We start from the raw sequence: 25,293 nt of genomic DNA, 5'->3' as shown, positions 1-25,293 counted from the left end.
GTGAGCGTATCCGAACGCCCTCCTCTCTTTCCAGTACATCGCTTCCCCATTATGGCTCCTGGTCAAGTGGCACAAGTGGTGTGGGCAGCGCAGGGCCAATAAGACTCGGGATTGCCACTGGTAACACGGCACGCAGGCACACATGTCGATGGCGAGCTGCAAAAAGCTGCTGTGTACACTGTCCTGACGTGTGCTATTGTGCATGTGTGTGTGTGTGTGTGTGTGTGTGTGTGTCAGTGTGTGATTTTCGTTGCCACTGTCACACATATTTAACATGATACAGGTAGTTTAAATCCCAAATGTCTGGAAAGCGCATTCGCCCGCTAATGCACACACACACACACACACAAACGCACACACACACACACACACACACACACACACACACACACACACACACACACACACACACTCACACACAATATTATTCAGTATACCATTCCACATTTTCATTCAATCAATGAGGATTCTAACAATAATATTAACTTGATTCATGTATGCTAGTGTCCTCCTTCGTTGCAATAAAATCAGCACGGGTATGAGGAATGTCCGCATAAAAATCCTAACATTCTTTCTTATCTGGCGCAGGAGCGCCTCCATTTTTTTTTTTTTTTTTTTTCAAGGATTAGGGCCACGAGCCAGATTTATGAAGCTATTAATTTTTACTGGATATGAGAAGACTATTCTTCAGTTCTCTTATGTGCATTATGTACGTAATCTCGTGTAAGAGCAATCGTGTTTGTACACCTCTGTTGGTAGGCTGTACATTCTCTGTAGGTCTTCCGTCACCTTAAACAATTAATGTTTGAAAGGTTCGGTTCATTAAAAATGTTCAGCAGATTTTCAAAACCTCGATTTTCTGGCCACTGACAGCACCGCCCCCCCCGCCCCGAACACCCACCTCAGGCCCATCATCGACCAGGCCACCGCGTCACACAGACAGCTGTGATGGCAGTTGTGATGGCAGTCCCTCTGATATATGTAATAATTTCAGGCTAACACTCCAGTAAACAATACGGTTCATGAACTTCATAATTGCATAATAGTGAGGTAATGGCAAGAGTTTGGTAGCTTTGTTCGCAATTATTATAGCTGCATAAAAAGTCTGAATTTTCTAAAGCGCCCTGTTTATTTATACCTGCACAGCTTGAATTAATATATATATATATATATATATATATATATATATATATATATATATATATATATATATATATATATATATATATATATATATATATATATATATATATATATATATATATATATATATATATATATATATATATATATATATATATATATATATATATATATATAATGGATAGATATACAGGTATGCAGTATAGGTGTGTGTGTGTGTGTGTGTGTGTGTGTGTGTTAACTCTTCATGCAGCATGGAGTAACACATAAATAGTATGAGACTATCGTAGTGCTGGAGCCTGGAGAGTAACTTACATGATGAATGGACGTGCATGGATTTCATCAGTGCAAACTGCTCAATATGATTACAGAGGCGCGGCGCCCTAGCGTGTTACCAAAGTTCACGTAAATCACTGTGAACAATGTTTTCAGTTTCTTTTTTGGTGCACAATTTTTTATTTTTTTTATTTTGCTAACGCATGACTCTCCATAAATATAATAGCTTTGTACGATATGTTGCCTAATTCATGATGAGCGGCAATAGACTTAACTAAAGGAGATAAAGGTTTTGCCTGTGTGCTACAATAATATGAAATTTTAGATCTGTGAAGTGTGAAATGTGATGAAAATTTCACGTTATGTCTTGCATGTCGTCGTGACACCTAAGATGTGATCCAAGTATTCAAAGTATAGACACGTTCGCTTGGTATGAAATACAAAGAAATGCATCGATCAGTGTGGTTGCGACACCACTGAGTCAACACACCTGGAGTATTGCGGAGGGCTGTGTCATGCAGTGGACTCATATATCCATTTGAATAAAGAAAATCACCCATGAATCGATCAATCAGAGTACGTATCCTGCCATGGCTGCAAACACAGCGCTCCTCACCGCTAGGGGCGAAGGGACCAAGCGTCTGGCCTGCAGCCGCATCACGCGGGGATAAGAAAACACCCCCGTTGATCCAATATTTACGAGTGCCGTAAACCAGCGAGACTGTCGGTAACTCTTTTCCTCCAAACGACACCACGGGAAGAGAGGGAAGATGCGGAGGTGATCAAGGAATCGAAGGAGATCCCGAACGAGCCGGGGAAGGACGTGGGGAGGAAACTAATGCACTTGGAGGAAGACTAAGAGTAAAAGAAGGGAAAGATGGTTCAGGAATAGGCAGTTGTGGCGGAGAAAGGATTTGTGAAAGGAGGCACTACTACTACTACTACTACTACTACTACTACTACTACTACTACTACTACTACTACTACTACCACTACTACCACTACTACTGCTACCTCTGAGTGTGCGTAGAAGATAGGGTTAAGAGACGAAAGGGTTCATCATCAGTTACTATAGGCTTGTTAGTAGACAAAGGTTTCCCCAAACTTCTGTACGAGTTGTGGTACTGCTCCGATCTTCTAGTTTAGTTAGTACACTTTTCAGTTTCGCCTTTTTACTCGCTATCTGGTGTCTCTTAATTGTGCCCTTTGTCTCGTGCAATCCAGTCCGTCACCCTCTTGTCCCATATGTTGCTTTCTTCTGTAATCACATGTCCTACACATCTCCATTGCCATCCCATATTGCCTCTCTCTCTCTCTCTCTCTCTCTCTCTCTCTCTCTCTCTCTCTCTCTCTCTCTCTCTCTCTCTAAACAAATTTACATCAGGCTTAAAACAACTCGTTTTTTTTTACCCTGCTATTTAAAAAGCCTATACTTAAATATAAATAAGAAAATATATACAAAAAAGCAAACTTATCCTACTATATGCACACATGATTAACACAGCACTAGTGTGGGAGTTTGTGTATTTCGCCATCTGTGTGCAGCCATTTTCATTTGCTGGAGTGTCATTGTCTGTGTGTCACTCGTGGCTGCCGTAAACATGTTCCACAGTCTGGAGGTTCTGGCTGTGTAACAGCGCTGGTGCTGCCTCGAGTAAGATCGAGGTACCTGCACCAGCATGTCACTGGAGGTGGTGGTCCTGGACTCCCTCTGGACAGCTCGTGGTGGGAAGTCTCTCTCTCTCTCTCTCTCTCTCTCTCTCTCTCTCTCTCTCTCTCTCTCTCTCTCTCTCTCTCTCTCTCTCTCTCTCTCTCTCTCTCTCTCTCTCTCTCTCTCTCTCTCTCTCTCTCTCATATCAATATCAAGGTGTAGTAGGCACTCGTGAGCTACTCAGAGACAAATAATTACAAACAGATAAATCAAGTTAAATGGGTTTAATCACATAACAAAATCGTCTAATGACGTCAAGCGTTCAAGGTTTCCTTGTGCCTATAAAACACAGAGCACATATCTTTTAGTTTTACAGTAACGGTCCTTCCTTAGCCTTCCCGTTGCGGCAGGTGCGGGACGCCACTCGGAATAGCGACACAAAATCCCCATGCCAATAACTGGTGCATATTCTTGGTGGGCAGAGCAGAAGCAAGGGGAAGAGAAGCTGGAATGTGTATTTTGTTAGACCATGACTAGCAGAAAGCAATACGGTACCCACGAAATTGATCCTTGCTTCCTGCAGCTAACGATGTTCCTCCCCGCCAATAATCTTCATACACTTTGGCATGTTGCGCATATTTTTTTTTCTTTGTAAAGACAATTTCATAATGCATTGATCTGTCTATTAAGCTTCCGTATGAGTCTTGAGCACAGCTGTTAAAACCTAATCCATACACCCACCGGTAACATTCTCCCTTATGGCGTGGTTAATTACTGTAGCACGGGTGTCTCATTCGTCTGGGCAGCCTTGGGTGAGGAGCCTTTGCCCGCCACGCACTCACAAGCCAAGGGCACGAAGAGTAGCACTATGGCGAGGCGCGCCTTGAGTCTCGTGTCCACTTGTGAGTCGAGTGCTGTCGAGGGTGCTGCCGACAACCCTATCAAGTGAACGCGGCTCACTGTCAGACAGTTTGGATTTACTGGTGGAAACGTGTACACTGTGCTACTTTGCCTCCATACGAGCACAGCTGCCAGGGGCCACACTGTATTAAACTGAAAAGAATGTACTTTGTATCACCAAGAATTAATTCATATCACAGTCATGTTGCATTAACGCCGTAGTCACGTTCCTTCAAAGTCAATCGTGTATGCACTTAACGACAGGTGGAAAGTAAGATAAAGAAAAAAAAATAAGGAAAATAGAAAAAAAGACCACCAATATGATTTTTTTTTTTTTATGGAATATTGTACATATCTTTAAATATCGAATGAATTATTATGAAAAGTGTGTAAGTCTACGCTTGAAGCTGCTATTTAAGAGTTGGCAGTGAGCGTGTGTAGCAGAAGTGAGGGACTCTCAATGACAGGCTTATCCACTCTGCGACACCATTGTTCATTGCCGCAAAAACTCAATTCCTCCGTCTGTCAACTCGACACAACTTTCCAGATAACTATCCCCTCTTCTTCAGTCACATTCAACTGTCCTCGGCCTGTCCTTTTCTTATAATCTAAACTGAAACTTCACTTCTCATCTCTAGCCAAAACAGGTTCTATGAAGATAGGTGTTCTGAGACGTCTCCGCCAGTTTTTCTCATCCCACCCCTCCAGCTGCTAACTCTGCACAAGGGCCTTATCCGTCCATGTATGGAGTATGCTTCACATGTCTGGGGGGGTTCCACTAATACCGCTCTTTTAGACAGGGTAGATTCAAAAGCTTTTCGTCTCATCAGCTCCTCTCCTCTTACTGACTGTCTTCAGCCTCTTTCTCATCGCCGCAATGTTGCATCTCTAGCTATCTTTATGCCGCTATTTTCATGTTAACTGCTCTTCTGATCTTGCTAACTGCATGCCTCCCCTCTTCCCACAGCCTCGCTGCACAAGACTTTCTTCTTTCTCTCACCCCTATTTTGTCCACCTCTCTAACGCAAGAGTTAACCAGTATTCTCAATCATTTATCCCTTTCTCTGGTAAACTCAGGAACTCCCTACCTGCTTCTGTATTTCCATCTTCCTATGACTTGAACTCCTTCGAGAGGGTGGTTTCAAGACACTTATCCTTCAATTTTTGACTACCGCTTCGAACCCTATTCGGGGACCGGCATCTCAGTGGGCTTTTTTTTTATATAATTAGATTTTTATTGCCCTTGGCCGGTGTTCCTCCTACATAAAAAAAAAATAATAATAATAATAATAATAATAATACATTTGAGATCAGTAGCCTACTTACTTGAAAGTGTCGAGCAGTCTCAGCACTTGAAGAGTGTTTGTTAAAGTAAAGGGTCCCTGCATGTACCCCATACATAGTTCTCTTCCACATAAAAGTATACTAATACTTCAACAAAGGAGGAGTATTGCTTTTCATTTGTTTAGGAAAAAGACCTCAGGCTTCAGTGGTAAGCCAAACTGTTAGCGCTTCTCAGAAAATAAAAATGGACGTGATTCTTTAATATTTGGTGGAATTCAAGGGGACTTCATGTAATTAAATTAATAACTTTAAGCGGCTTCATGTTTTCGATGGAAACAAAAATACCCAGGAATCAATTAGGATTGGATGGGACTCACACTTTTTGACGAAACAGTTTGGCGTGACCTTGATGCTGCTGATGCTTACCCTTCATTGCTTTCCTGATTTTGTTATGGGGTCAATTCTAAGAAATATTTCATCGCACATTATGACAGCCAGAATAACATTATCCTAGATTAAGTAGATTCGTCACCGCCGTATACTCCTGTACTAGTAACATTATCCTAGATTAAGTAGATTCGTCACCGCCGTATACTCCTGTACTACTAACATTAAGGCTGTTTAGTCTGAAATTAATTTTACCTTTATCCTTTTGTTTCAGTGTGGCCTTAAGTGTGTGTGTGTGTGTGTGTGTGTGTGTGTGTGTGTGGTGGTGATCTGCATTCCCTTGTTTTGTAATGAAATGCGAAAACTATAAGTGCAAAAATACTGAGGAAGTCGAGGAGTAACCAGATCGCTGGGCGTGTGGCTGCGGAAATTAAGCAGCAGATTTTCAAACAAGCACGGGTGTAGCAATATTGAGGAGGAAGTAAACAGGAAGACGGAAGAAAGTAGAGAAAAGAGAGACTAACTTTTGCAATAGCTGGTATCTGCCGTCTGCCCGCCACCTCCGTTTTATATCTGGAGGAACAAAACTCTTGAACTACGTCTTCATTAAATGCAGATTCATCGAAGCTTATTAGCATATTACATGGGGTCATGGGAGCGTATGCTTTAAACTTTTCCTTTCCCTTCGAAGCCTCTTACGGCTCGCCCTGTACCCAGTGAGGATAATGGTATCGTTAATACACATAAGTGTGTGCTGAATTCAATCAAATAATGCAACAGGAAGGCGCAGAGGCGTTTGCCGCTCTCTCGCACACGAGCACTAGCGTCACTTCCCTTATCTACCAATATGCAACTATGACCACCAGTTTCTCTGCAGCCAATTAACTTTCGGTCATTTCCTCAATCCCTCAGGTGTAACAAACTGATGTTGTTTGTCATATAGATAACAGTATTCGGCTTGGAATAGATAAGCATAAAGGTGGAGTGTGAGGATATGAGGTGCCCTGTCCGCGCGTCCCTGCATCATGATAGTAGTGATATAACCATGCAGCAGACAGCCAGATGCCAAAACAACTTTGCTAATGAAGATACCAGAAATGTATGGAGCTCTGTGTATTTAACAAACATTTCACTTTGCTGGCCGCCTTCCTGGCTGAGTCTCTTTGTGCTCTCTGACAAACTTCACTCCTTGACGTGGTGGCTGCCGGACGCGCAAGTTATGCTTGCTGGCACACTTGCAGCGCAACACAAAGAGGAATATAGAATTAATTTATAAATTAGGTCCAATGTATTGTAAACATGTGTCCAGATAATAAATCTTAATAGGACTACTTTAATAGTTGTCTACTATTACATTAATGAACAATAATGATGCCAGTTATTATATTTAAAAATAGAACATACTCGGCGCGATTGCACTATTTCTCGTCCTCAACCTTCCTGCACTCCTCTACAGCTCTTATGCTCCACATACATCCCTTTCTCCAACCCAGTTAATACTGCGGCCCACCATTCCTTCTGATATCTGCCACTTCGTGATCTCATAACATCCACACGCCCACCGCTGGCTTCAGGGCGCTGCGGCGCTACACTTCAGGAAGCAAATTTCATAAGAAAGCACAGGAATAAAAAGGGGAAAAGACTTGCAATTGTTCATATTCATGGTTTTCACTTTTTTTGTGTTTAGGTATCTTCATCATTTTCATTTTCCTAATATGTTCCTCTGTAGTTTAATTCTACCGAAGAAACCGCTGAGAGGAATTGCCATTTATTATCAGCTGTCAGCTTCTGCTATCACTTATCATCATTTATTACTGTTAGTTGGATAAATAGTGACAGTTTTACTCAGATTCGTAAGTCACGGTGCATTTCAGTGTGATGGATCAGCGCCAGCCAATGCCACCTGTCGCCAAGCCAGTGCAGCTTACTTCCTCACCTCTCACTCTATTCTATGTTCTCATTCATGTGTTAATTTTTGTTGTTTTAGCAGCACACGCTTTTATTTTCTTGTATCTGCATCTGCTTCTAATTCATGGACGCTCTCCTTTTTCTTTCCTTTCCCAGAGTACTCCTCACCCTCTCGTCGAAGAGGATTGTGCAGATCTCTACTTTTGATTCCAGGAACTCGACATAAACGACCATTCCAAGGTTCAGTCACTGTCAGAAATCAAATAACCTTTTACACCCGTTTCCATTGTGATTTACGTTTTCTTTCAATCACATCCCCTGAGATGCTGAACAAAATACCTGACAACTGATAGACTCACAGTAAATCACAGGGCTTAAGACTGAGGATAACGATAAAACAGAGGAAATGAATGCAGAAGGTTACTCTGCTTCTGGCTCTTCCGTGCAGCTTGGCGTGCAGTGAAGGAACGATAGGCTCAACAAAGCAATTTGTTCTTCCTATATGTCTCGCAATCACCTGTATGGACTCAGTTCACACGTTGTATCCTTGCTGGATAGATCTTATCTGGTGCAATGTATCTCTTATGCTTCCAATCAGAATATAGTCGCATGTTCTCCCACTAACTGAAGGCTTACCTCAAATAACTTCGCTTCTCGGACTCCTTCCGTAGCGTAGAAAAGCATCCTCAGCTGTCCCTGTCATCTTTAAAGAGGCGAGTCTTACTTTCCCCCCTTATAAGTTGATATTCCTTTTTTTTTCTCATAAAGAGTTGGCACCTAAGCCCATTAAGTACGCTAATCAGTCCTAATTAATCGATAATGATCCCAATTAGGCTACTGTCAACGGATGTGCTGATGACGTTAATGAGTAACGTTATTTTATTTTATTTTTTTTATAACTACCCTTTCAATCTTATTTTTTTTTTTATTACAAAGTATACTGTATACCTCTAAGTCTGTGATTTTTTTCTCTCCTTGAAAAGTGTTTATCTACTCCAAACATTTTTTTTATTCATAGATGTAAGACTTTTCTTAAAGTCCAGCGCGATTACAACATGAAAAGATACAGAAATATTCGTCTTGCTTATTACGCAATTCCTTACTTCCGAGACAGCGGAGACAAGCTTGCTCCTCGCTGTAGGTCAGTTCAACGTGGAGCATTTTGACTCCTAATACTTGACTCACCGTACTCATCATGTCTTCCCCTTGACAAACTTACTCCTCGTTGTAGGTCAGTTCAGCGTGGAGCATTTTGACTCCTAATACTTGACTCACCGTACTTATCATGTCTTCCCCCTTGACAAGCTTGCTCCTCGTTGTAGGTCAGTTCAGCGTGGAGCATTTTGACTCCTAATACTTGACTCACCGTACTCATCATGTCTTCCCCTTGACAAGCCTGCTCCTCGCTGTAGGTCAGTTCAGCGTGGAGCATTTTGACTCCTAATACTTGACTCACCGTATCATCATCAACCTGTGTCCTGTACTTTGTGTGTCAGCTTTCACATCTTTGAGTCGTGCATCTGATACACTCTTCAGTATTCACCTGCACCCATTCAACCTCGCTACATCCATGCAGGACAGAACAAAACGAAGCCTGTCCATTTTCTGTGTTCATTCTTTAATATAGGCACTGTACAAGATGCACTGTTATGTAATGCTCTGTGTGTGTGTGTGTGAGGGGCTGTGGGGAGTCACTGTGGGTTTGTAAACATGCTGTGGGGGACATGCTGTGGGGCTGTGGAGAGAGAGAGAGAGAGAGAGAGAGAGAGAGAGAGAGAGAGAGAGAGGCTTGAATGAATGTGTGAAGAGAAGCAGATGTTGCTGAGTGTTGCTCATCACAGGAGAGGTGTTGCTGAGTGTTGCTGATGCAGGGGAGAGGTGTTACTCAGTGTTGCTCATCACAGGAGAGGTGTTGTTCATTGCAGGTGTGGGAAGACAGCATGTTGAAGCAAGACGGTCACTGTGGAGTGGACAGCTGCACCACCACCACCACCACCACCAATGGATTCTTTCACTACTGCTGCTGTTCGTCTCCTCCCAGCACAGCACCTGACTCTGGGGTCCTGCCACGGTGGTGCTGCCTCCTGTGGTGTGAAGGGAGACATTTCTACCCTCCTTACATCCCAGACACATGCATGGACTTCTGTCTTGGTAATTCACTACAGCAAACCCAACATTACCCAATTTAAATCTTATCGGAAGATTTAAGATATTTTAACGGCTGAAAATCTGCTCTTGAATTTTGTGTCCAACTCCAACCGGGTCCTTTAAGTGGACGGGTCTCCAGTCTGTAGTGAGAATGCCACTCCACCCAGATCTGTGAAGGAGAGGAGGAGTCAGTTGGTGATGAGAAGAACAACACTAGTAACAAGATGTAGTGATGCAAGCCACTTTGATATTAATGAGAGAAAACAAGGCAGTATTTTTTTTATATATGTAGGAGTGACACTGGCCAAGGACAACAAAAATCCAATAAAAAAAATGTCCACTGAAATGGCAGTCCCATAAAAGGGTAAAAGCAGTGGTCAAAAATTGATGAATAAGTGTCTTGAAACCTCCCTCTTGAAGGAGTTCAAGTCATAGGAAGTGGAAATACAGAAGCAGGCAGGGAGTTCCAGAGTTTACCAGAGAAAGAGATGAATGATTGAGAATACTGGTTAACTCTTGCGTTAGAGAGGTGGACAGAATAGGGGCGAGATAAAGAAGAAAGTGTTGTGCAGCGAGGCATGCAGTTAGCAAGATCAGAAGAGCAGTTAGCATGAAAATAGCAGTAGAAGACAGCTAGAGATGCAACACTGCGGCGGTGAGAGAGAGGCTAAAGACAGTTAGAGGAGAGGAGTTGATGAGATGAAAAGCTTTTCATTCCACCCTGATGATGAGAGTAAGATGATGTAAAAATAGGGTGAGCTAAGAAGTAGTGGATTCATTGTAGAAAGGGTTTGCTGTAGTAATTCATGAGCGTTCCAGTCTCTTCGTTAAGTTGTGTCTACAGTTTGCACAGTTATTATCTCACTTTGAACTATTTCCTAACACGTGTATTGAATGTTGTCTCTCTAATACAACCAGAACATCGCTCGGCCAGCCTTGTCGCCCATGACAGTGTGACGCTCTGTTGGGTCATGGCTTGGTAACAGGCGACAGAGAGTGCTAATAAACGGCTCGAAATCCGAGTGGGGTCATGTCATTAGTGGGGTGCCACAGGGATCAGTATTAGGGCCATTATTATTTCTTTTATATATCAATGACTTGGATAGTGGAATTAGTAGCGATGTTAGTAAATTTGCGGATGACACAAAGATAGGTAGATTAATTAGGTCAGAAGCGGATGCCATCGCCTTGCAGACAGACTTAGATAGAATGAATGAATGGACGGATAGATGGCAAATGCAATTTAATATCAATAAATGCAAAGTGCTTAGCGTAGGTAGAGGAAACCCACACAATAGGTACACATTAAACACCCAAACTCTGGTAGGTACAGGGTACGAGAAAGATTTAGGAGTTATAGTTAGCTCTGAACTCCGTCTAGGGAAACAATGCATAGAAGCCAGAAACAAGACAAATAGGGTACTAGGATTCATTTTTAGGAGTGCTAAAAGTAGAAGGCCGGAAGTAATATTAAAGTTATACTTGGCGCTGGTCAGACCTCATCTAGACTACGCTGTGCAGTTCTGGTCCCCACATTACAGGAAAGATATAGGTCTATTAGAATCAGTACAGAGGAGAATGACTAAAAGGATACAGGGGATGAGGAGTATTCCTTACGAAGCGAGGTTGAAGCGGTTAAATTTACATTCTCTAGAGAGACGTAGGTTAAGAGGGGACCTGATAGAAGTCTTTAAGTGGTATAAGGGTTATAACAAAGGAGATGTAAGCAAAATTCTTAGGATCAGCAACCAGGGTAGAACAAGAAATAACGGGTTCAAGCTTGAAAAATTTAGGTTTAGGAAGGAGATAGGAAAAAATTGGTTCTCAAATAGAGTGGTAGATGAGTGGAACGGACTCAGTAATCATGTAGTTAGTGCTAGGACACTAGAGAGCTTTAAGAGAAGATTAGACAAGTTTATGGATGGGGATAACAGATGGAAATAGGTAGGAGTGTTTCATACAGGGACTGCCACGTGTAAGCCTGGTCGCTTCTTGCAGCTTCCCTTATTTCTTATGTTCTTATGTTCTTATGAATCGACACTGGCATTGTATAATTTTTTGTAGTGTCGAGTACAATAATTTCGGATTAGTGATGATTATAGATAGAGTTTCTTTATAGCGGTAAGTTCGATAATTACAGAATAGTTTACCACTTCCAACGTAATCGCAGAATAATTCCTCTTGGAAGTTGATAATCTGCGTATAGTGTCGTACAATAATCACACACCAGTTCCTTTAGGTAAACTATTTGTTATATTGGCTAATATGATAATTATAGAATGGTCACTCAACAATGTTTCCACTAGGACGAACAACCCCACTCGCTTATGAAACCTCAGTTCCATGGTATAGCAGGTCGACGTTTTACTTAAAGAATATCCACACCTTTCCAGTTTTGGATGCTAACCGGGGTAACTCAATCATTTTTTAAGACTGAATAACATTATGCTTGTGGCGCTTCCTGGCTTTCCACTTTCCCTTACATATCCAGTCACGCGGCAATTTCAAAATACACGTTAGAATATTTTCGCGAACGGTGAGTTTATTTGACGGTTTAAAATTGTTTGGATTTCTCTCTTACTTGAATCACGGTTGGTAAAATAAAGTGAGGATGTTGTGAAAGAACAAGAAAAGAATGTTCACTCGTGCAATTGTGGGGCGTGTGGAGGCACCTGGCAGCTCCCCTACTCCCCTTCCTTTAGTCTCCACCTCACGTAGTCACTGCTGCAGACGATGGGAGACGGCAGAGTTCATGCTTACAAACCACAATGTAGTTTTATAACATGCTTTCAATATGAACCGTACTGTTTTCAGTAAAGTAAAGGAGCAAATGATAGTATACTAAATAATATAGTACGTGTTCACTAACAAACTTAGGTACCTTATTCCCATCACACACACACACACACACACACACGATTGTTAGCATACATCATATGGAAGAACATCTAAGGGCCGTATTGTTAAATCTCTTCGTATCACCACTACCTAATCTACTCACCAAAACACCAGTACATGTTCCTCGCTTGGCACCACCCAGATGGATCACCGGGCAGTGTTGGTGTCCTTCAGCTGACACACACGAGCGTTCACTGGGGCTGAGCTCTCCCAACTAACCCTGCCATGACCCTCAGCCTGCACCTCGCCTGTCACCTTTCCCCCCCTCCCCCCCGCCAGCCATTCTATTCGGGTAAGGCACATGACAAGAATAGCAAGGAGATGAAGTATCAAGAGACTTGTAAGGTCCAGCACCCAGGCCGAGAAATCTTAAGTCATCATGAATTGGCGGATGTATTTACTTATCAATTCACTTAATATTATTATTATTATTATTATTATTATTATTATTATTATCATTATTATTATTATTATCATTATTATTACTTCGAGGGATGGAACACCGTATGAGGAGGTAAAGCCTACCTTAATGATATCGAAATACCTCTATCGTATCACCACGCACCCTACACCATTCCAGTGACTAGCTTTTTTTTTTTTTTTTCAGTCCCTGGATCATCCTAGTCACTCTTTTTTGCACAGCCACAACTGTACACCGTAATGTAAGAGAGGCCTTATCAAAGCACTAAATGCACTGTTTTATAGGCCGCAGACTTGTAGTATCACTTTGTTTTCTCTCTCTCGAAGATTTAGCTATCTCCCTGGCCTTTAAGCTGCTGTTATATATTGTGCATCCCTCTCTCTCTCTCTCTCTCTCTCTCTCTCTCTCTCTCTCTTACTTCTTACGTAGAGAACGCTACCTCATTGATATCGAATTTCATTTCACACTTTTCTGTCCAATCATACTTTCTATCCAGTCCTGTCTTATCTTCGTAATTTGGTGTCATTCGCAAATTTACTGACGTCACTACTTACTAGTAATTCCGGAATATAATGATGCTAATAATGGAGGAGGAGGTGAGAAGAAACACAAGTGCTGGGAGGATAGTTTATTCCCGACTAGCTTCGCACAAGCTTCTTCAGGGGAACTAGTCGGGAATAAACTCACCTCCCAACACTTGTATTTCTTCTCACCTCCTCCTCCAGCTTGTCGGAATGTCTGAACAACAACAACAATAATAATAATAATAATAACAACAACAATAATAATAATAATAATAATAACAATAATTATAATAATAATAATAAGAAGAAGAACAATAATAATAATAATAATAATAACAATAATTATAATAATAATAATAATAAGAAGAAGAAGAAGAAGCAGAAGAATAATAATAAGAAGAAGAAAAAAAAAGAAAAAGAAGAAGAAGCAGAAGAATAAGAATAATAAGAAGAAGAAAAAGAAAAAAAAGAAAAAAAAGAAGCAGAATAATAATAATAATAAGAAGAAGAAGAAAAAAAAAGAAAAAAAAGAAGAAGCAGAAGAAGAAGAAGAAGAAGAAGAAAAAGAAGAAGCGGAAGAACAAAAAACAAGAAGAAGAAGAAGAAAAAAAAAAAAAAGAAGAAAAAGAAGAAAAAGAAGATGATGATGAAGAAGAAAAAAATAAATAAATAAATAAACAAATGAAAATAACAATGAATTCAAGGACATTAGTTACTCATATAACTTCTAAGATTTGTTCTAGAGCAAACATAAAGTGACCTGAAAAAAATAAATAAATGCAGCAGCTCAGTGATCCAAGACGGAGGGCAGTCCGATGTGCTACTGACAGACTGCGAAATTACTTCCACACACGAGCAGACAAAATGTGAACAAACTTGTAACTTTAAAACTTTTTTCCCTAAACCCTTGAAACAGCTATTCTTTGTCAAATGAACGGTTGCCACTCAACACTGAAGAACCAGTGCCAGGACCTGCTGAAGCTGTCGGTGGTGTTCCCAGTTTTTACAAGTCTATCAAGACGGCTGCCATTCCTACGATGCTCACTCTGAGCCTGAAAGAAAGAAAAGGAACAAACGCAGAAGGAAAACCTTGGAAGTAATATAAAGCGATATATGGAAGAAACAAAGATGTAAATATTTGCCATCATGCTTACCACGTCATCAATATTCTCCTAATTATTATAAATTCTTGTTATAGTTAGAATAATGCTGGAAGAGAGATTTATAGTTACAATAATGCTGGAAGAGAGAATTAATAAGAAGCAGCTACAAGGAGCCAGTAGGCTAGTAGTAGTAGTGACAATGTGCATATAAAGTATACACACTACAATCAATTTCCAATTATTTATTTTATTTATTTTTTCTTAAGCCCCAGTTAAATCTGCACACACACGTGCACTCTCTTTTTTTATGCTGCTGCTGCTTCACTTTCTTCTTCTTCTTAAAGCCACACCTTCCTGTTATGGCAAAACAGCCCCTCCAAACAAACCTTCCACACACCGTGCCTTCTCTCTCCTCACCCTTCACGCCCCAAACCTGCGATCCCTTCCTCACCATCTCTCTTCACTCAATCTACAAATGTCTTGTCGCACCGATGAGGATCACAATAAGGATTTAATTTTAAAATCGTTTTATACGATAAAAAGTTTGTTTACCCCAACGTCCAGCTCTCGTAGCAGGAGGGGGTGAGGATCGCACAGACCAGGGCGAGGTTCCCCAAGTGGGACTCAGCCCAGCAGTATGCCTGCACCAGGGCAGAGTCGGCCGCTGCCAGGGACGACTGATAGTTTAGGGACTAAATTATCAGTTCAGGGAGTCACGAGGCAAGCCACCAGGGAACAGCAAAACTAGAATAAACTAAGAGAAAATCTGACGCATCCTCACACAATAGACACGATGGACGTCATCCACTTCGTGAAGGGCGTCCTTCAGTGAAAACACAGAACATTGGAAAGGAGACCGTCAAATGAAAAGAAGGAGTACTCCTGAACCACAGCACCTCAGTGGAGGGAGAATGATATTGGAAGTCAATTCTGCGGAACGGGCCGGTGTCCACCACCACCACCTGTCCTGCAGGATAGGTATCCACCGCCACGACCATCACCTGTCCTGCAGGGCGGGTATACACCGCCACCACCTGTCCTGTAGGACGGATATCCACCGCCATGACCATCACCTGTCCTGCAGGACGGGTATCCACCGCCACCACCTGTCCTGTAGGACGGGTATCCACCGCCACCACCTGTCCTGTAGGACGGGTATCCACCGCCACCACCTGACCTGTAGGACGGGTATCCACCGCCATCACTTGTCCTGTAGGACGGGTATAAACCGCGACGACCATCACCTGTCGTGCTGCACGAGTATCCACCGCCATGAACATCACCTGTACTGCAGGACGGGTATCCACCGCCACCATCTGTCCTTGTAGGACGTGTATTCACCGCCACCACCTGTCCTGTACGAAGGGTATCTAGCGCCACCACTGTCCTGCAGAGCGGGTATCCACCGCCACCGCCTGCCCTGCAGGACGAGTATCCACCGCCACCACCTGTCATGCTGGACGGGTATTCACCGCCACTACCTGTCATGCTGGAAGGTTATCCACGGCCACCACCTGTCCTGCGGGACGGGTATTCACTGCCATCACCTGCCCTGCTGGACTGGTATTCAATGCCATCACCTGTCCTGCTAGACGGGTATCCACCGCCATGACCACCACCTGTCCAGCTGGACGGGCATCCACCGCCACGACCTGTCCTGCTGGATGGGTATCCACTGCCACCACCTGTCCTGCTGGACGGGTATCTATTGCCACCATCTGTCCTGCAGGGCGGCGGGTACCCACCATACCCGCCGCCATGACCATCACCTATCCTGCTGGACGGATATCCACCGCCATGACTGCCACCTGTCCTGCTTGATGGGTATCCCCCGCCACCACTTGTCCTACTAGACGGGTATCCACCGCCATGACCATCACCTGTCGTGCTGGACGGGTATCCACCGCCACCACTTGTCCTGCTGGACGAGTGTCCACCGCCAGACCATCACCTGTCCTGCTGGATGGGTATCTACCGCCATAAACATCACCTGTCCCGCTGAACGGGTATCCACCGCCACCACCTGTCCTGCAGGGCGGGTATCCACCGCCGTGACTATCACCTGTCCTGCTGGACGGATATCCACAGCGACCACCTGTCCTGAAGGCCGGGTATCCACCGCTATGACCATCACCTGTCCTGCTGGACGGGTATCCACCGCCACCACCTGTCCTGCAGGGCGGGTATCCATTACCACCACCTATCCTGCTGGACAGGAATCCACCGCCACCACCTGTCTTGCTGGACGGGTATCCACCGCCACCACCTGTCCTGCTGGATGGGTATTCACCGCCACTACCTGTCATGCTGGAAGGTTATTCACGGCCACCACCTGTCCTGCGGGACGGGTATTCACTGCCATCACCTGTCCTGCTGGACTGGTATTCCATGCCATCAACTGTCCTGCTAGACGGGTATCCACCGCCATGACCACCACCTGTCCAGCTGGACGGGCATCCACCGCCACCACCTGTCCTGCTGGACGGGTATCCACTGCCACCACCTGTCCTGCTGGACGGGTATCTATTGCCACCATCTGTCCTGCAGGGCGGGTATCCACCATACCCGCCGCCATGACCATCACCTATCCTGCTGGACGGGTACCCACCGCCATGACTGCCACCTGTCCTGCTGGACGGGTATCCACCGCCATGACTACCACTTGTCCTGCTGGACGGGTATCCACCGCCACCACCTGTCCTGCAGGGCGGGTATCCACCGCCACGACAATCATCTATCTTGCTGGAAGGGTATTCACCGCCAAGACTACCACCTGTCCTGCTGGATGGCTATCCACCGCCACCACCTGTCCTACTGGATGGTTGTGCAAAGCCACCACCTGTCTTGCTTGACGGGTATCCACCGCCATGACTACCACCTGTCCTGCTAAACGGGTATCCGCCGCCACCACTTGTCCTTCTAGACGGGTATCCACCGCCATGACCACCACCTGTCCAGCTGGACGGGCATCCACCGCCACCACCTGTCCTGCTGGACGGGTATCCACTGCCACCACCTGTCCTGCTGGACGGGTATCTATTGCCACCATCTGTCCTGCAGGGTGGGTATCCACCATACCCACCGCCATGACCATCACCTATCCTGCTGGACGGGTATCCACCGCCATGACTGCCACCTGTCCTGCTGGACGGGTATCCACCGCCATGACTACCACTTGTCCTGCTGGACGGGTATCCACCGCCACCACCTGTCCTGCAGGGCGGGTATCCACCGCCACGACAATCATCTATCTTGCTGGAAGGGTATTCACTGCCATGACTACCACCTGTCCTGCTGGATGGGTATCCACCGCCACCACCTGTCCTACTGGATGGTTGTGCAAAGCCACCACCTGTCTTGCTTGACGGGTATCCACCGCCATGACTACCACCTGTCCTGCTAAACGGGTATCCGCCGCCACCACTTGTCCTTCTGGACGAGTATCCACCGCCATGACCATCACCTGTCCTGCTGGACGGGTATCCACCGCCATGACTACCACTTGTCCTGCTGGACGGGTATCTACTGCCACCACCTGTCCTGCAGGGCGGGTATCCACCGCCACGACAATCATCTATCTTGCTGGAAGGGTATTCACCGTCATGACTACCACCTGTCCTGCTGGATGGGTATCCACCGCCACCACCTGTCCTACTGGATGGTTGTGCAAAGCCACCACCTGTCTTGCTTGACGGGTATCCACCGCCATGACTACCACCTGTCCTGCTAAACGGGTATCCGCCGCCACCACTTGTCCTTCTGGACGGGTATCCACCGCCATGACCATCACCTGTCCTGCTGGATGGGTATCCACCGCCATGACCATCACCCGTCCTGCTGAACTGGTATCCACCGCCACGACCTGTCCTGCAGGGCGGGTATCCACCGCCATGACCATCACCTGTCCTGCTGGACAGGAATCCACCGCCACCACCTGTCCTGCTGGATGGGTATCCATCGCCATGACCATCACCTGTCCTCCTGGACAGTCATCCACCGCCACCACCTGTCCTGCTGGACGGGTATCCACTGCCACCACCTGTCCTGCTGGACGGGTATCCTTTGCCACCACCTGTCCTGCAGACCGGGTATCCACCGCCATGACCATCAACTGTCCTGCTGGACAGGAATCCACCGCCACCACCTGTCCTGCTGGACGGGTATCCACCGCCACCGCCTGTCCTGCAGGACGAGTATCCACCGCCACCACCTGTCCTGCTGGACGGGTATTCACCGCCACCACCTGTCCTGCTTGACGGGTATTCACAGCCACCACCTGTCTTGCTGGACGTGTATCCACCGCCATGACCATCACCTGTCGTGCTGGACGGGTATCCACCGCTACCACCTGTCCTGCAGGGCCGGTATCCATTACCACCACCTATCCTGCTGGACAGGAATCCAACGCCACCACCTGTCTTGCTGGACGGGTATCCACCGCCACCACCTGCCCTGCTGGATGGGTATTCACCGCCACTACCTGTCATGCTGGAAGGTTATTCACGGCCACCACCTGTCCTGCGGGACGGGTATTCACTGCCATCACCTGTCCTGCTGGACTGGTATTCAATGCCATCACCTGTCCTACTGGGCTGGTATTCAATGCCATCACCTGTCCTGCTAGACGGGTATCCACCGCCATAACCACCATCTGTCCAGCTGGACGGGCATCCACCGCCACCACCTGTCCTGCTGGACGGGTATCCACTGCCACCACCTGTCCTGCTGGACGGGTATCTATTGCCACCATGTGTCATTCAGGGCGGGTATCCACCATACCCGCCGCGATGACCATCACCTATCCTGCTGGACGGGTATCCACGGCCATGACTGCCACCTGTCCTGCTGGACGGATATCCACCGCCATGACTACCACCTGTCCTGCTGGACGGGAATCCACCGCCACCACCTGTTCTGCAGGGCGGGTATCCACCGCCACGACCATCATCTATCTTGCTGGAAGGGTATTCACCGCCATGACTACCACCTATCCTTCTGGATGGGTATCCCCCGCCACCACCTGTCCTGCTGGATGGTTATGCAGAGCCACCACTTGTCTTGCTGGACGGGTATCCACCGCCATGACTACCACTTGTCCTGCTGAACAGGTATCCGCCGCCACCACTTGTCCTTCTGGACGGGTAGCCACCGCCATGACCATCACCTGTCGTGCTGGACGGTTATCCACCGCCACCACTTGTCCTGCTGGACGAGTGTCCACCGCCATGACCATCACCTGTCCTGCTGGATGGGTATCCACCGCCATGACCATCACCTGTCTTGCTGAACGGGTATCCACCGCCACGACCTGTCCTACAGGGCGGGTATCCATCGTCATGACCATCACGTGTCCTGCTGGACGGGTATCCACCGCCACCACCTGTCCTGCAGGGCTGGTATCCATTACCACCACCTATCCTGCTGGACAGGAATCCACCGCCACCACCTGTCTTGCTGGATGGGTATCCACCGCCATGACCATCACCTGTCCTCCTGGACAGTCATCCACCGTCCTGCTGGACGGGTATCCACTGCCACCACCTGTCCTGCTGGACGGGTATCCTCTGCCACCACCTGTCCTGCAGGCCGGGTATCCACCGCCATGACCATCACCTGTCCTGCTGGACGGATATCCACCGCCACCGCCTGTCCTGCAGGACGAGTATCCACCGCCACCACCTGTCCTGCTGGACGGGTATTCACCTCCACTACCTGTCCTGCGGGAAGGTTATCCACGGCCACCACCTGTCCTGCGGTACAGGTATTCACTGCCATCGCCTGGACGAGTATTCACTGTCATCACCTGGACGGGTATCCACCGCCATGACCATCACCTGTCCTGCTGGACGGGCATCCACCGCTACCACCTGTCCTGCTGGACGGGTATTCACTGCCACCACCTGTCCTGCTGGACGGGTATCCACTGCCACCACCTGTCCTGCTGGACGGGTATCCATTGCCACCACCTGTCCTGCAGGCCGGGTATCCACCGCCATGACCATCACCTATCCTGCTGGACGGGTATCCACCGCCACCACCTGTCCTGCTTGACGGGTATTCACCGCCACCACCTGTCCTGCTTGACGGGTATTCACAGCCACCTCCTGTCTTGCTGGACGGGTATCCACCGCCATGACTACCACCTGTCCTGCTGGACGGGTATCCGCCGCCACCGCTTTTCCTGCTGGACGAGTATCCACCGCCATGATCATCACCTGTCCTGCTGGACGGGTATCAACCGCCATGACCATCACATGTCCTGCTGAACGGGTATCCACCGCCACCACCTGTCCTGCAGGGCGGGTATCTAGCGCCTTGACCATCACCTGTCATGCTGGACGGGTATCCACCGCCACCACCTGTCCTGCTGGACGTGTATCCACCACCATGACCATCACCTGTCCTGCTGGACGGTTATCTACCGCCACCACTGTCCTGCAGAGCGGGTATCCACCGCCACCGCCTGTCCTGCAGGACGAGTATTCACCGCAACCATCTGTTCTGCAGGGCGGGTATCCACCGCTATGACTATCACTTGTCTTGTTGAACGGGTATCCACCGCCACCACCTGTCCTGCTGGACGGGTATCCACCGCCATTACCATCACCTGTCCTGCTGGACGGGTATCCACCGCCACCACCTGTCCTGCTGGACGGGTATCCACCGCCATTACCATCACCTGTCCTGCTGGACGGGTATCCACCGCCACCACCTGTCCTGCTGGACGGGTATCTACTACCACCACCTGTCCTGTGGACGGGTATCTACTGCCACCACCTGCCCTGCTGGATGGGTATCCACTGCCACCACCTGTCCTTCAGGACAGGTATCCACCGCCATGACTACCACCTTTTCTGCAGGACCGGTATCCATCACCATCAATACATCCCAACACCACACCGCCACGCTACCTCCCACCCAGTCCAGTCACGATTGAACCGAAATATTTCTAGAATTCCGAGTGATAAAAAAAAGTCTATTGCAATATTTTTCTTGTATAGTTTAAATCATCATTCTCTCTCTCTCTCTCTCTCTCTCTCTCTCTCTCTCTCTCTCTCTCTCTCTCTCTCTCTCTCTCTCTCTCTCTCTCTCTCTCTCTCTCTCTCTCTTTCTCTCTTGCTTTGAACTTTCGCTTCTCAGGCTCCGGTTCACTCACGGTTCAAGTTCCAGCCAAGGCGAGGACAGAATGCCAGGTGTGTGCGCTGCAGGATCCGAATCCAGCGTCCTCCGTCAGATGAGACTATGCGTGCGGTGCGTGGAGGGAGATAAAGGGAGGGTGTCGTGAGGTACAGGTAAGTAAACAACTCAAGTACACTACTGTGGCACTGATGAAATAGTGACGCGACCGACAAAAAATATTAGAACAGTACTATCCAAATAGTTATGATTTCAAAAGGTATAGCGAACAACCTTTTTTAATTATAAATTCTTATTTGCAAGAAATCAAGTATATAAAAAGACCTGAATAAAAGGACTTACTAACATCATAAGAAACGTATCATTAAATTTTGCCTTAATAGTCAAATTTCGTTCTACATGAAGTGTGGACGTACTTACCGTAAGTCTTCATGTTGGAAGAAAGGCTGAAAACCCGGGAAGTTAATTTTTGTGTAGTCTCTTGAACAGCGTCACTTGACACTGACTCTTCCGGTCCATCACACTCCGCTTTCCTGGAACATTCTTCGTCTACATTTACCATTACGGAATCATGATCATTTTGCTTTAAGTCTTCTGATTTAGGATCTCGACCACTACAAACTTCATTCTGGTCTACTGTCTGTTCTTTTCTTAAATCTGAGTCGCAATCACTGTCGACGTGGTGCCGCGACTTGGCTTTTGGCTCCTTGACATTGCCGTCCCCACAACCTTCAGCATCACACCTGCCAGCCTCACCTCTGTCATCCGTGACCTGAGTCTCCTCGTCCTGCTTCTCCTGCTTGAAGTGAACGAATTCTAACGATATGTCAGATTTGGTAGACTTGACTTCCCCATTAACTTCCCAATGTTGCTTGCCCTGATTTTTCCAGAGCTTCGTCTCCCACTCGAGGGCTGTAGAGATAATTGGCACATGTAGGCTCACCTGCCAGTGTTTTCTGAAAGTTAAGAGAGGACTCATGGTTATAAACAATTGTCTAATGTAATCTATCAGTGCTTGAAAAGACATTTTACAGAAAACTTTTTTTCGAAACAAATGAAGTATTGGCACCTTCAAACACATGACTGCAAACCTACCCAGTGTGTGGCGTGACGGTGAGGTTCAGGAGACGCCGACGCTTCCCCGGCATCAGCGAGTCCACAGATACGCCAAAGATGGATTCAGAGAACTGAGTGCGCACCACCACGCCCCGTCCTGCCTCGGTTCCGGCTGCGTCTCGCTCTATACGAGGTATAAACAATCCTTTTAATTCGTTGCCTCAAGGTATATCATAGACTCCTTTATAAAGAAATCTATGGTTGCATCTTTTAGAAAGGAAAATTACGACTCCGACTATAGCAATGCCTTTCATATTTTATGCAATTTTTATTTCTTCCTTTTTCTTTTTCTTTTTTTTCCCATCCTAACATTAAATTTAACCGAAAAAATCTTAACTAACGGTCATATCTTGCGCAGTGCTATTTAATTTTGATTTGAGATAATGAAAAGCAATATAGGTTTGCAGAGGATCTAAACCACCAAATAATAATAATAATAATAATAATAATAATAATAATAATAATGATAATAATAGTAATAATAATAATAATAATAATAACAATAATTCCCTGTTTAATAAAAATGTATACGTACACTCAATACACTGCGAGGCCCATCAGCTCCACCTCTTCACACACACACACACACACACACACACACACACACACTTACACACCTTGGTCAAGCTGAGGCGGCGCGGGGTCACCACTGGAGGCCTTGCCGCGCTCTTCCTCACCGCCTCTCAACCACAGCCGCCACCACTGCCCCGCCTGGCCCTCATGCCCGCTGGCCAGGCTGAGGGTGGTCCTGGGAGCCGCCATGAACAGCATCTAGAGGAAGGAATAGTGTGACCTCATCTCTTTTATTTCAAAGTGGCATGACAAGAATTTTGTATGTTTTTTTTTTTCTATAGGAATGATGAAGCAATGGTAGTATGTAATATATGAAGATAATAATGAGATGCAAATGTTAAAGATCAGATTTCTATTGCTGTGGTACTTTGTAAGCAGAAACTATGGATATTTAAATAGTTTTTTTTTTTTTTTTGCCTTTTGCAAGTCTTCCTCACGCATACGCATTAAAAGAAAATAATGAATAAATATATTAATAAACTACCAAATAAAAATAAATATAGGAAGACAAGGCAACAGATAAAACTAAACATGACATACAGGAAAAATAAAAAAAAATAAAGACAAAACAATATATATATATATATATATATATATATATATATATATATATATATATATATATATATATATATATATATATATATATATATATATATATATATATATATATATATATATATATATATATATATATATATATATATATATATATATATATATATATATATATATATATATATATATATATATATATATATATATATATATATATATATATATATATATATATATATATATATATATATATATATATGTATATATATATACTCGTATTTGAGTACGACCCGGAGACCAAACGCCAGAGCCTTCAATGGAAGAGTCCGGCGTCGCCACGGCCGAAGAAAGCAAGGCAGTCCAGGTCCAGCTTCAAGGTCATGTTGATCGCTTTCTTCGATGTGAGGGGCATCGTCCACTGCGAGTTCTTGCCACAGGGCCAGACAGTCAACCAACATGTGTACAAAGAAGTACTGCGGCGTCTGCTTCGTGCAGTGCGCGAGAAGAGGCGGGAGTTGTGGCAGGGCAACTCGTGGCTGCTTCACCACGACAATGCGCCTGCTCACAATGCCCTGAGCATCAGAGAGTTCTTGGCCAAGAAGAACATCGCCGTGCTGGAGCAACCGCCCTACTCACCTGACCTCGCTCCGTGCGACTTCTTCCTCTTCCCCAAGCTCAAGGAGGTCATGAAGGGGACCCGTTTTGATGATGCGGACGACATCAAAAAGGCCGTGACGACGGAGCTGAGGAGCATCCCGCAAGAATCCTTCCAGCAGTGCATGCAAGCCTGGCAGAGAAGGATGGACAAGTGCATGCGGTGCCAGCGGGATTACTTCGAAGGAGATAACCTATAGTTTGTAGCCTGGATGTGAAATAAAACTTGTGTGGCACCAGTCCTGGAACTTTAATGACACACCTCGTATATATATATATATATATATATATATATATATATATATATATATATATATATATATATATATATATATATATATATATATATATATATATATATATATATATATATATATATATATATATATATATATATATATATATATATATATATATATATATATATATATATATATATATATATATATATATATATATATATATATATATATATATATATATATATATATATATATATATATATATATATATATATATATATATATATATATATATATATATATATATATATATATATATATATATATATATATATATATATATATATATATATATATATATATATATATA

General features: G+C 45.1%; 1 protein-coding gene across 2 annotated transcripts; it reads right to left on the bottom strand.

Annotated features, from left to right (window-relative positions):
- Nucleotides 1–9,293: 9,293 nt before the first annotated feature.
- LOC135097171 (uncharacterized) lies at nt 9,294–23,690 on the bottom strand. 2 transcript variants are annotated; one of them, XM_063998939.1, is made up of 5 exons: nt 23,514–23,690; nt 22,876–23,020; nt 22,201–22,736; nt 21,800–21,883; nt 9,294–9,866 (listed from the first exon to the last, which is right to left on the bottom strand). In XM_063998939.1, exons 1-5 carry the CDS (start codon nt 23,665–23,667, stop codon nt 9,817–9,819), a joined length of 969 nt encoding a protein of 322 aa, XP_063855009.1. In that variant the 5' UTR covers nt 23,668–23,690; the 3' UTR covers nt 9,294–9,816. The 2 variants fall into 2 exon arrangements, with proteins under 2 accessions (XP_063855009.1, XP_063855008.1); XM_063998938.1 differs by lacking the exon at nt 9,294–9,866 and adding an exon at nt 21,384–21,592.
- Nucleotides 23,691–25,293: the final 1,603 nt, after the last annotated feature.

This window comes from Scylla paramamosain, unplaced genomic scaffold (genome assembly GCF_035594125.1).
Source record: "Scylla paramamosain isolate STU-SP2022 unplaced genomic scaffold, ASM3559412v1 Contig13, whole genome shotgun sequence".
Taxonomy (NCBI): domain Eukaryota; kingdom Metazoa; phylum Arthropoda; class Malacostraca; order Decapoda; family Portunidae; genus Scylla; species Scylla paramamosain.
The sequence above is the reverse complement of the archived record's forward strand: the minus strand, read 5'-3'. Positions and strand labels throughout refer to the sequence as shown.